A 12,996-nucleotide genomic window follows, 5' to 3' on the forward strand; every position below is an offset into this window, starting at 1 on the left:
GCGCTCGCGCTCCTCCCCGCCTCCTGGTCCCTCACCTCTGATCCCTCTTCCCCCTCCCTCCCTCCAAGAGGAAGAAGCGGGGGCTCGCGCTCCGGGGACTCTTTTTTTCCCTTTCTTCTCCCTTTGTTGTTGTAGGGGGTTGAGCGCGCGCCCGCCCGCCCGCGCGGCCTGGAGAGGAGGGAAGGGGGCTGTGGAACGAAAGAGAGAGAGAGAGGGGAGGAGAAGGGGGGAAAAGAGCGAGAAAGAAAACCGTAGAAGAACTATAAACTGGCCGTGCGGGCGGGCGCGCGAGACGGAGAGTAGTTGTTAGTGGAAAGGCGGGCGGGCGAATAGCGTGTTTTTTTTTTTGTTTTGGGGTGAGGAGGGCGGAGTTGTAAAAATAAAAAAATAGAAGAAAAGGAGCTAGTAAGAAGAAGAAGTTAACCGGAGCCGGAGCCTCGGGGGCCGCTGTTCGGAGGGGCGGATACGGGCGGAGGGGAAAGAGCCGCCGCCGCCGCGCGGGATATGAGCTTTTTACCTCAGGTAATAAGTTCGGAGGTGCTTTTTGTGGGGGGGCCGTTGTTGTTGTTTGAGTTCCCGTGAGGAGGGAAAGGAAAGCGGGCAAACTCTCCACGGGGGGGGGGGGGGGGGAGGGAGCCGGCGAGTTTCGTGGCAGCGGCTCTCCATTGTGAGCCTCCGGAGTTGGCTCTCTTTCCCTTCCCGTGGGGGGACGGACGACGACGACGACGACTCCTCTCTATCTCCGCTTCTCTCATAAGGAAGCCTCAAAGTTCGGGCCGGAATTGTTCGCATTCCTGCCTGGCCCGAGGCAAGAAAGGGAGAGACACCGAGTGAGGGAAGAAGGACGTAGGTGGGGGCTGGCTGGCTGGCGGGGATTGTAGGGGGGGGGGTTTGAAGTTGTGGCGTCCACGTATTTTCCCCCCCACTGTATTCCGCCCCCCTCCCCTCGCCGCCTCAGGAATTAGGAACAGCCAGAGATGGGCCTCCAAGGAACTTGGAGCGGCCAAGCCTCTTGGAGGCAGAGGAGGGGAAAGAGTACTTTCATTTTGGGGGGGGGGGGGAGAGAAACCGGCCTCCTTTGGGCCGGCAGGTCTGTCGGGAAAGAAAAGTTTGCAGCGCGGGAGCAAATGTTGTTCCCCTTGTGGAAAGGGCTCCCCAGCCTTGCCTGGAAGCCGCATCCTCTTGCCTTGGAAGCCTTTCCTCTTAATCCCCGATGAGGAAGAGCTGCCTACGGTTTATTCAGTGGCCAGTGAGAAAGAGGCAACTGCTTTCCACATGCTTAAAGCAGTTTTTCTCCTCACTATTTCCAACACTGTTGCAGGGTAAAGCCCTAGTGAGCTTCGGTCTGCGTTAATTCCAGAAATTCAGAGCTTGTATTTATTTCATCTGCGACTTAATCGTTTTTTGATTTTGATTTTGCTTCCCCTTTGATTGGCAGAGCACAATAGAGATAAGTTTCCCACTGCTCCTCAGGGTATGGAATTCTGTTTGAGAGAAGTTGAGATACGTAGAAGGGTGAGGTCTCCTCCTTCGGCTCATTAACTTTTCTTTTTTTGCAGATGGCTTTCAGGATAGTAGATCAGCCGTGGCGCTAGGATCCCGTTTTTCCAGATACATTCCTCGAGTGCCTGTTCTCTCTCTGTGTGTTCTTCTCTGGCTCTTCCCACAACTCACTTCAGTGCCTGCATGGAATAAGCCAGTCAGAGGCGTCTTCCAGTCTCATTCTGTCTCCAGTTTGTAAGAGGCTTGTATCCTGGCATTGTGAAGAACAGCAAGGGCAACTGCTGTTGGTTTTCATACCTCTCCCCACTGTAAATGAGTGAAGGGTCTCTCCTTTTGACAATGATGAAGACTGAAGGAAAAGGAGAGAGGACTTTAAGAAGTGCTTCTCCACACAGAAATGCCTATAAAGCTGATTTTCATGCTATTAAGTGCAGTTTTGATTCTGTGAACGCGGATAATGCTTCAAATAGATCCGGCTCCCAGCAAAAGCTGACCAGCTCATCCAATGGTGGAGGTAATGACCCACATGTTCGGGGCAGAGCTGTCACCTATGGCAACAGGGTACATAAGATCAAAAATATGTTCATGCAGATGGGTGGCTCTTCCACTCCACTTTGTTCTGAGAACAGCCCACCCTCTGAGCCCAAGATCATCACCAAAACAGCTGCAAGTGACCCTGCTCCTCCTTCTCCCAGTAGCCCATCTTTCTTTTGTGTTAAAAAAAACAACCTCCTAAATATTGACTCTGTCCCTTGCAGTGGTCCTCAGGATTATTTACCTGCTTCTTCGGTTACTGACAAAATTATCTGTAGCAGTGATGAAGGACATCTAGACAAAGCTGCCCTAGCGGAGAAGTTTTCTGAGACTAGGAAACTTTTTGAAAGGAACACAAAAAAACCAAGCTCATTGGACAGATGTACTCCTAGCAAAAATGAAAGGATTGAAGATAGGAGGAGGCATGGCTCTGCCTCCTCTGACGGTAGTAGTGTGGTTGATCACTTTAATTTCAATACCGATATTGGCTCTCAAGTCACCATAGACAAGGCAGAGGATCAAGGGAACAGTGAGCACAAGGTGCAGCACTCCATCTCTAGATTGTCCTCATTGAATGCTGGACCTATTTCTAGAAGACTGGAGAGTTTCCTGGGAGACAGTGACAGTGAAGAGTGTAAAGAGACTTCAAAAAATGAGGGTACTCAAAGTCCAGTCGAGTCGGTGTTCTGCAGTTGGGAATCACCAGTAGTTAAGGAAGAGCTGTACTTGAAGCAAAATCAACCTCTTGCCACTCCTTCCTATTTGAGCAGCAGCAGCAGTACTAGTGAAAAGGATGAACAGAGTAGGGTCACTGAAGAAGCATCTGGAAGAGAGCAACAAACCTCTGAGAGGAATCTGCAGTATACAAACAATGTGTCCACTAAAGTAGATAGAGCCCCAATAAAAATCTCTCAGGTAGAAGTAGTTAGAGCTGAATTGATAATGGTGCAGAATAAAACTTCAGAGAATGATGTTGAAATTGTGGGGGAAGTTAATGTCTTCCAGAAGGAGAAACCACTCCGATTTCCAAGCTGGGAAGGTGAAGGAAATGGCCTCACCTTTGAAGAAATGGAGAAACTTAGTGGGTGCAGTGAGCCCCATCACAAAGAAGTAAAAGATGTGGCATCTCCGGAGGAAGTTCAAACAAGAGAGCATGATCATGTAGAACAAGTAGGAGATAGTGAAGAAGAGGATGAAGAACAAGAAAGGCCAGAAAATTGTAGTGGATTTTCTTCCAGTGCTTTTGGGATAGAGAATGCAGCTTTTGACGATGACAGAGAAACAGAGACTTATAGTCAGGGCCCTGAAGGAGAGGAAACCTTGCCAGAGGAGGAATACAACTATGATAGTAATTATGAGGAATTTCCTGGACTCTCTGAAGAAGAAGATCCCGATCCAGATAGGAAAGTAAAGTTTTCCACAGCCCCAATCAAGGTAAAGTGTCATGGATAGTTGTATTTTCCTTCCTTTTTCCTAATGCCTAATGTGATGTTGCCATTTCCAGAAGATTACACGTTGTATGGTATAATCATTGTTGCTTTTGATTTAATTATGGTGACAAATAGTACTGAATGTAATTGTAGAACCCCTTGGCTTCATCCACCTGGTTTGTTTAGCAGCCAGTCCCTTTTGATATTAATAGGACTTCCCAAATAAGTATGACTATAATAGGGTTGAATGAGTGATATCCACTGCTTCCTCTTCACTGGTGGAAAGCTTCTGTCAGCAGAACAGTGGCAGGAGGCAGTTTTTGGTGACTCCTCCTCTCTACACCCTCTGCTGTCACTCAAAAACTGCTTCACAGGGTTTCTCAGCCCTCCAGATTTTGAGGAGCCACAGGAGACTGAAGGGAAGAGGGGGAATTACTGAGAAATGCTTTTCTCTCCCATTCTCCTGATGGATGCCTTTCGTCAGCAGGGGGGAGAAGTGTTGGATATCACCCAAAGTATCTAAGGAAATATTTCCCAATAGTGGTTAATGTTTGAAGATGATCATTTATCTGGAACTTTCAAATTGCTAGGCTTGTACATGGATTACCATTTTAGGGTAGAACGGATTGAGAATATTGTAGAGCTTTGGGGGTGGTTAGGGAGTTGTGTGTTTTCAAAAGGATAGCAACAGAAAGGTTTGCAAAAGATAGCACTGCTAACCAAGATTGTTCTCAGTTACTTTTGCAAGTGTGATGTGAACCTTGTGTCTTCCTAAAAGAAGTTTGAGGTCGTCTTTGACTTCAGTACTGAATTAGATTCATTTTTGCAACAAGTGTATTTTTAAAACTTGAAAGTTAACATTTAAACAGTATTAGTTGGATGGTTACATGATACACAGATTAGCTTTATTAATTTGCATACATCAGTTTACCCGGAGCCCTTAATACTGGAAGAAACAGACAAAAGTGGGTAGAATGTAGTTTGGGCACCCATAATTATTTATGCTTTGGAACGGGGGTAGGCAACCTAAGGCCTGGGGGTCGGATGCGGCCCAATCGCCTTCTCAATCCGGCCCATGGACGGTCCGGGAATTAGCATGTTTTTACAGGAGTAGAATGTGTCCTTTTATTTAAAATGCATCTCTGGGTTATTTGGGGGGCATAGAAATTTGTTCATCATCCCCCCCCCAAAAAAAAATATAGTCCAGCCCACCACATGGTCTGAGGGATGGTGGACCGGCCCATGGCTGAAAAAGGTAGCTGACCCCTACTTTGGAATTTAAAAAAAATATATTATAAAGCCTTCTGGTAATGTGCTGCTAATACATGGCAAATTTTGAACTTTAGTTAAATGTCTGAGGCTTCTGTCCTAAGCATGCTGATTGAGCAGTAAGTCCCATTGAAACTGGTGGGACTTAGTTTTGTATGTATAAGCATGTTTAGAACCTTGAAGTAGGAGTAAAATTTCACAACTCCAAATCAATTCTGTTCCATAGCTGTTTTATATACAGTGGTACCTCGGGTTACAGACACCTCGGGCTACAGACACTTCAGGTTATAGACTCCGCTAGCCCGGAATTAGTACCTTGGGTCAATAACTTTACCTCAGGATGAGAACAGAAATAATGTGGCAGCAGCGGGAGGCCCCATTAGCTAAAGTGGTACCTCAGGTTAAGAACAGTTTCAGATTAAGAACAGACCTACGGAATGAATTAAGTTCTTAACCAGAGGGACCCTGTAACCAGAAATTATAAGGCTCATACACAATGTGCCTATTCAGAGGTAGGTAGTGTGGTGACCTCCACATTTTGTGGACTATAAGTCCCATCAACACTGACAGTTGGTTATGCTGGTTGGGCAGATGGGTGTTTTAGTCAAAGCAGCTGGAGGGCAATACCTTTGCTAGCCATGCCCTAATTTATGTGAATTATATGTGTTTTTTACCCTGTTATTACCTCAGTAAAAAAGAACAATGACGGGCCAGGTTACTTCCTATTTGCATCCCTCAATCAGTGTATCCAGCTCTGACTGTACAAGTCACCTGAAATGAGTAGATAGAAGAAGAAGAAGAAGAATTCAAAAGCCCCTTCTCACCTCCAAACAGGTACAGTAGTACCTCGGGTTAAGAACTTAATTCGTTCTGGAGGTCTGTTCTTAACCTGAAACTGTTCTTAACCTGAGATACCACTTTAGCCATTGGCGCCTCCCGCGCCGCCAGAGCATAATTTTTGTTCTCATCCTGAAGCAAAGTTCTTAACCCGAGGTACTACTTCCGGGTTAGCGGAGTCTGTAACCTGAAGTGTCTGTAACCCGAGGTACCACAGTAGTTGATATTAAAATTGTGGGCCGACATGATTATGAGGTTAAAGTGTCTTTGCAATTAACATGTGTTTGTTTTAATGTACCGTATTTTTCGCTCTATAACACGCACCTGACCATAACACGCACATCGTTTTTAGAGGAGGAAAACAAGGGAAAAAATATTCTGAATGAAACAGTGGACGTATCATTTTTGTGCTTCATGCTGTGGCCACAGACATATGATCTGATGGTGAATTTGGGGTGACCCAATGCAAAAATCCTGAGAATCCCTGTGGACCCATACTTTTTAACCACGTTTTTGCACCATTGCAGCCCCAGGCAACAGTGGGTGCGTGATTTTTTTTTGGGGGGGGGGGAACAGGCTGTAGCCATGGGCATGCTGTGTGCTCTGATGGTGAATTTTGGCTGACCCAATGCAAAGATCCTGAGGATCCATGTGGATCCATGCTTTGTAACCACATTTTAAGTGGGGAGGGAAGGAAAAACACAGAAGGCTAAGAATGCAGGAGAGGGCTATAACGTGAGGAAAGGAAGGCAAAAGTTTCCCCCCACCCACCCACACAAGCCAGCCAGCGTGTGCTCTCTCTCTCTCTCTCTCCCTCTTTAAATGGAAGAAAGCATATTTGAATGCTGTGTGTCTCCAAAAACAAAAAGCAGGAAGTCAAATCAGAATTTTAAGCCGAACCTGTAATCTCTCTCCCTTCACAAACATTGTTCCTCCGGAGCAGGGACAGGATAGAAGGACGGACGCTCTGCTTTCCCTCTCTACTTGCCTGGAGGGGAGGGGCTTTCCCTGCTCTTTGTTCGGACGCTCTGCTTTCCCTCTCTACTTGCCTGGAGGGGAGGGGCTTTCCCTGCTCTTTGTTCGGACGCTCTGCTTTCCCTCTCTACTTGCCTGGAGGGGAGGGGCTTTCCCTGCTCTTTGTTCGGACGCTCTGCTTTCCCTCTCTACTTGCCTGGAGGGGAGGGGCTTTCCCTGCTCTTTGTTCGGACGCTCTGCTTTCCCTCTCTACTTGCCTGGAGGGGAGGGGCTTTCCCTGCTCTCTGTTCGGACGCTCTGCTTTCCCTCTCTACTTGCCTGGAGGGGAGGGGCTTTCCCTGCTCTTTGTTCGGACGCTCTGCTTTCCCTCTCTACTTGCCTGGAGGGGAGGGGCTTTCCCTGCTCTTTGTTCGGACGCTCTGCTTTCCCTCTCTACTTGCCTGGAGGGGAGGGGCTTTCCCTGCTCTTTGTTCGGACGCTCTGCTTTCCCTCTCTACTTGCCTAGAGGGGAGGGGCTTTCCCTGCTCTTTGTTCCGTTTGAGCAAACACAGTAACGGAACAGAGCAGGGTGGGCAGTAAGACCCTGAGGCAGAATGCAGGAAAGCAGGAGCTTCCTGTCTCACGGAGCTCCCTTCTCCCTGAAGCGCGGTTTGATTTTTGCCTCATTTTTCGGCTCCAGGGAGCACACGTTCGCTCCATAACACGCACAGACATTTCCCCTTCCTTTTTAGGAGAAAAAATCTGCGTGTTATAGAGCGAAAAATACGGTAAATGGCAGCAACATTGAAGGGGAACTGATAATTATTATTTGGATTTCAGAAGGCATGAGAAAGAATTTAACCTTTTTCTCACCTGCTGTGATCTTGAGAATGAGCTGTTTGAATTGGGAGAGATTTCCCTATTGTGAATGAGGATTTCCAAGAGAAAATGGCACCTTCAAAGGAGGGATTTTCTTCAGGATCATAGCAGAGAAGGAAAAGGGTTAATTTGTCCTCCACCGCTGCTTATCAGCCTATACCACCCAACATGCTGCTATTTGCATCATACAAGACCTGCATGTTAAATTTACGGTCACATCTGCTTTGACCCCATACTGATAATTCAGTTGCTCTGTGCCTGAAGATACTTCCACTACAGCCAAGTACTGTGCAGAGTGATCCTTTGGACTGATGCTTTTATTCTTATCCTAATAAGCACCTAGGTAGCCTATTAATTTTGTGATTATTCAGTAAAGGCCCAACACTTTGGTTTCATGTTCAAGCAGTAAAGTTTCAAAAAGGAATTCTGAATATCATGTGACAAAAATAAAATGCAGTTTAGTTTAAAATGCTAGCATTTAATATCTCAGCCTCAGTTAACTTTTGGAAACTAATGGAAGTGTGTTGAAAAGGAACTGCTCTGGATTGCAGCCAGTTGTTGGTCGTTCTGAATCCAAAACCTCATTCATAGCCTATGGGCAAACTTGAGGTAAACTAATGTTGACAACTGATGATCATATGATATCTTCATTTAACTGACTATTAAAGAATCAGCTGATACCTTTCCCACCATTTCTCTAACACAGGCTTCCTCATCCTCGGCCCTCCAGATGTTTTTGGCCTACAACTCTCATGATCCCTAGCTAGCAGGACCAGTGGTCAGGGATGATGGGAATTGTAGTCTCAAAACATCTGGAGGGCCGAGGTTGAGGAAGCCTGCTCTAACATGTGTTACCTTGGGCCAACATGTTTTTACTTTGCTGTAGTAAGCATCAGTTTTGTCTTTTGTAAGGTGCATTTTTGATTTCCAGAGCATCTGACATTGTGGTTGAGAGATTGGGAGTACAGTGTTACCTTCGTTCTTGAATTTAATCCATTCCGGGAGTCCATTCAACTCCTGAAATGGTTCAAGAACCAAGGCACATCTTCCAATTGGCTGCAGGAGCTTCCCGCGCTCAATCAGAAGCCGTGTCAGACGTTTGGCTTCCAAAAAAGAATCGCAAACTGGAACACTCACTCCCGGGTTTGCAGTGTTTGGGAGCTGATTTGCCGATTTGTTCGGGAGCCTCACTGTTCGACTACCGCTGTAGATGGAAAGCTTACATACTCCTTTTGCCTATCTCCTCCCCTTTATGGCATGATTCTCCCTTCTGTTGTCAATGTTTACCTCTGTACCAGTGTTAACCATGGTTAATTGAAAAAGGTTCCTTCTTAGCTAATGGTTTAGTGGTTAGAGTGTCGGACTAGGACCTGGGAAAAATGGGGTTGGAATCCCTACTGAGGCATGAGACTCACTGGGTGAACTTGGTCCAGTCACTGTATCTCAGCCTGACCTACCTCACAATGGAGGTGGGAGAAGTTCTCTGCTGCTCTTATTTCTCTTTTTTGCTACTTGCAGAAAGAGTAGCAGTATTCTTTAACTAGCATGATTCCCTGTAATTGACCCAGGTGTGCAGAATAGTGCATGCTAATGTTCCTCTCTTGCATTTGCACTTAGATGGTTAGGATTGTGCTAAGCTACATTTCTTTCTTAAGATTTTGCATGTAGGGGGTCCTATATAGAACCATTCAAAAACTATACAATTGTAGGCAATTACTATGATGGCCATAAATAAGCTATTCTTGGTGAAAGGTAATCACAATCTTGTGTACTTGATATACTGTATCTTATTTTAAAAGTTTGACATTATCTTCCATAAGCTACTTCCTATCATATCAACATTTTACAATGGGGTGGGGTTTCCCACCCAAACTAGTCTTTGGGACATTCTCGCTTCTTACTTAAATTGGGCCTGAGAGGCCCCTGTCTTGTACTACCTCGTACAGCTTAGTGACACATACTTTTTTCTTCCTTGCACCAATAGCTCTAGTAGCTTATATAGGATTCATAATTTAAGAATTTGAAATTTAAAAATCAGCAATAAGAAGTTTTATGGTACAGCTGGCAAAAGTTTAATGTTAGGACCACCGTCAATAGCAGTGTGTCCCATTCTTGAAAAACTCATACTGCCAGGAAGTTGTTCCTGGTGCTCAGTCTACATCCCTTTTCTTGCAATTTGAAGTTATTGGTTTCAGTCTTACTCTCTGGAGCAGCAGAAAATAAATAAAGTCACAAACTGCATTTGTTATTTGTGAGCTGGAAGTGAAGGCCTGGGAAGCTTTCTTAAATTGCTAGCTGCATGGTGTTAATGGCAGCCATACTCATGGCATGATCAAGCATTTTGAATACCAGTTGCCAAAGTTGTTTGGGGAATGTGAAGTTCTGTTCATACTCACCATTGTGTCCACACATCTTATTCGATAATCTTTTAAAATACCTTAACCAATATTGGCATAATTAAAAATGGTGATGGGCTAGGGAACCTGTGCTTCCTTAGATGCTGCTGGACTACAGCTGCCAACATCTGTGACCATTAGCTACACTGTCTCGGCTGATGGGAGCTGAAGCTCAACAACATCTGGAGGGCCACAGGTTTCTCACCCCTGCTGTAGATGGTGTGGAAATTTTCAGAGCACATTGAGAAGAAATGTCTTTACAGAAAATGATCTTAAGAGATTTGAATGAGCCTGTGTTTATATTAGGAGAAATAGAATTTCATTTATATTACAGATGACTACCAGTAGCTTTGGTTATTAGGGGACAATCTGCTACAAATGGCAGAATTGGAACAGGCTCTGGAAAAATGGAAATTAAAATAACTTACATTGGAATGTTCATGTCATCCATACTGATTCATGCTACCACATCAAAACATGTTAACAGGAAATAAACTGATCATTGCTGAAGTTTAATAGCTATAACCTAATTGTATCTTGGTGCTTGTGAATGAAATCTCATTTTAAAAGATTGTGGATTTTTTGGGGGGGAATACTTGTTTCAAAATGATCACACAAGCTCTAACCTCTGAAAGCAAACACCCTAGTAACCACTGATAGCCAAAATTCATAATTATGGTAGATTAAAAGCAAGTGGGTGAGCGCTAAGTCATACTCAGAGTACAGCAACTAAAATTAATGTACTTAAATACACAGAATTCAATGGTCCTGTTCTGAGTATGACTAATATTGCTTATCATCCAGTGACTTTAGCTTATGCATTTCCTGGATGGGTGTGATGTAAAAGTTCTATTTCACTTGTGACACAGGAACAGAAAGAGCACGGCTCTTGCAATTACTTTTGTCAAAGGTACCCAGTAAGGGTGGAAGTGAACACAGTGCTGAAGTTCTAAGAGGGTGGTTTTCCCTTGACAGTGTGGCTGGAGTAAGGGAGAACTCAGTGGATGTTGCTTGTGTTTTCAGAATCTAACCTTTCTATAGGAAACTTCTTTTGGGGCCCATATTTCTAGTTAGCAAGTAAATTGCTCAGAAAATGCATTGCATTGCAGGGGCTTGGACTAGATGACCCTTGGGGTCCCTGCCAGCTCTACAATTCTGGGATTTGCACACACCCACTATTCATGAAAGCACCAAAGCTGGTGCCCATAGGTCTATACATACAGAAAATTTTCTGTTCCTAGTTTCTCTCCGTTAAAAGCTCAGTTCATTAGAAGTTATTGTCTGGGAAGCTTAATTCATGTAGCAATTTGTGGTATGTGTACATGTGAGAGCTACTTGCCTAGATAGCCAATCAAGGTACAGTGGTACCTCGGGTTACATACTCTTCAGGTTATATACGCTTCAGGTTACAGACTCTGCTAACCCAGAAATAGTATCTCGGGTTAAGAACTTTGCTTCAGGATGAGAACAGAAATCGTGCTCCAGCGGCACGGCAGCAGCAGGAGGCCCCATTAGCTAAAGTGGTGCTTTAGGTTAAGAACAGTTTTAGGTTAAGAACAGACCTCCAGAACAAATTACCGTAGATTCCGGCATATTAGGCGACTGGGCGTATAAGATGACCCTGTCTTATATATTGGCCTGGCACCGGGAGGAAGCCACCCAGCGAAGCCGGCTTAGCATCGCTGGGCGGCTTCCTCACGGCACGGAGCCCGCTGCCCATTGCTGCTGCAGCGGCAGCTTCCGAAGCAGCAGTGGGTGTTGGGCTCCATGCTGGGAGGAAGACATACCCAGCGTATAAGGCGACCCCCAACTTTTTAACCTCTTCCGGGGTTAAAAAGTCGTCTTATACACTGGAATCTATGGTAAGTACCACTGTATAGCACTGCCTTGACCACTACACTACTAGGTTCCTGTTTACGTCGTATCTCACAGCTACTGTATCTCACGAGTTGTAGCTGGCACCTTTTTGGAATATAGTGATTAGCAGGGTCTCTTTAAAAACATTTTTTCTTAGGACCAAAGCAAAACATTCAAACATAAATCAGAAATAAAATACGTTTCAGTAACATGAACCTTGAGAAGAAAACAGTTGAGGTAAATATATTTCTCTACCCAAAAGCTATAACAGGTTTTGTTGCACTACCTCTATACTCTCTATACCCTGCAACTTACACACATTTAACTTGTGCACATACAGCTTTATGTAATAATAATAATAATAATAATAATAATAATAATAATAATGGGCGGAATAGAGGTGAGGCTCTGGGAAGAATTGCTTTGGCAATCCCACTCACCTTTGAACCCAGTTGGTTTTGATGGTAATACAATCTTTTGGCTTTAGGTGCAATCCACAGAATGTAACCCTTGTGTAAATTGCGAGCTTAGTATAATCCAAATTGTAACCTCGGTTACTATCACCTGTTTTATTTAACACAACCCCCCTTTTTTCTCTGTAACCCTAGTCTTTTTCTTATAACCATCACCAACAGACTTTTCTTAGACTTTTCTCAGAGGACAACTGTTTTTCCTCCAGCCACCCACTCCCACTTTTGCAGAATTGTTACTTCTGTGAAGAGTGGATTGTAAGCTGTGGAAACCCATCTACCTCTTTGTTAATTTTCTTTTGTCCAGAATGTCCAGAAATATTAGGCAATATAAATACAGTAATATGCTCTTGTGCTATTTTCCCTTTCTGCTTCCTGGTTAATGTACAAAGCTAGAACTTTTGCATCTACCATGCATTGACGTGTGTAGGTGCTAGATATGGAACTTGGTTGAATTCCTGCTTTGCATGGTACACAGCAATTGTGAATCATTAATACTTCCTATTACTACTTGTGTGCAACGTCAAAGACTGATCTTGGAAATTTTGTGCAACAGCCCAGAATTCTGAATTAGTTAGATAGCATTTCAGTGATACCTAGGGAATAAAAACTCTTATATGAAGAAATTTATGAGATTTCCCCCCGTCCATCTCTAGTAACTTGATTATTTTAAAATAAGCTGGTACAGACCATACTATTTGTTTATTTATCTATTTATTCATTTAATTTATATACCACCTTTATCTTCCAAGGATCTCAAGATATAGCAGTTGCTATTTCTGCTATGTGGCTTGATTTCTGAAACAGGTTTAATCTGAATAAAAGCATTTTTCTGAAAGAAGGACATCTTCATTCCCTTAATAAATA

General features: G+C 44.3%; 1 protein-coding gene and 1 long non-coding RNA gene across 3 annotated transcripts in view; one reads left to right on the plus strand and one right to left on the minus strand.

The window, feature by feature from the left end:
* The window catches only part of LOC310691115, a 2,812-nt gene extending 2,666 nt beyond the window's left edge, over nucleotides 1-146 (minus strand). The window contains exon 1 of the long non-coding RNA XR_014518328.1: nucleotides 36-146. This is a non-coding gene — a long non-coding RNA (uncharacterized lncRNA). The remainder of the gene's footprint in view (nucleotides 1-35) is intronic.
* LOC310689657 (neurabin-1-like) overlaps nucleotides 1-12,996 on the plus strand; it is a 40,437-nt gene continuing 27,441 nt past the window's right edge. For both annotated transcript variants that reach the window (XM_083467481.1, XM_083467482.1), the window contains exons 1-2: nucleotides 1-522; nucleotides 1,560-3,471. In XM_083467481.1, coding sequence (XP_083323607.1) covers nucleotides 1,816-3,471 — 1,656 coding nt within the window. In that variant the 5' untranslated portion in view covers nucleotides 1-522; nucleotides 1,560-1,815. The remainder of the gene's footprint in view (nucleotides 523-1,559; nucleotides 3,472-12,996) is intronic.

Source organism: Podarcis liolepis, assembly GCF_965112155.1.
Source record: "Podarcis liolepis genome assembly, chromosome: 1".
Classification (NCBI taxonomy): domain Eukaryota; kingdom Metazoa; phylum Chordata; class Lepidosauria; order Squamata; family Lacertidae; genus Podarcis; species Podarcis liolepis.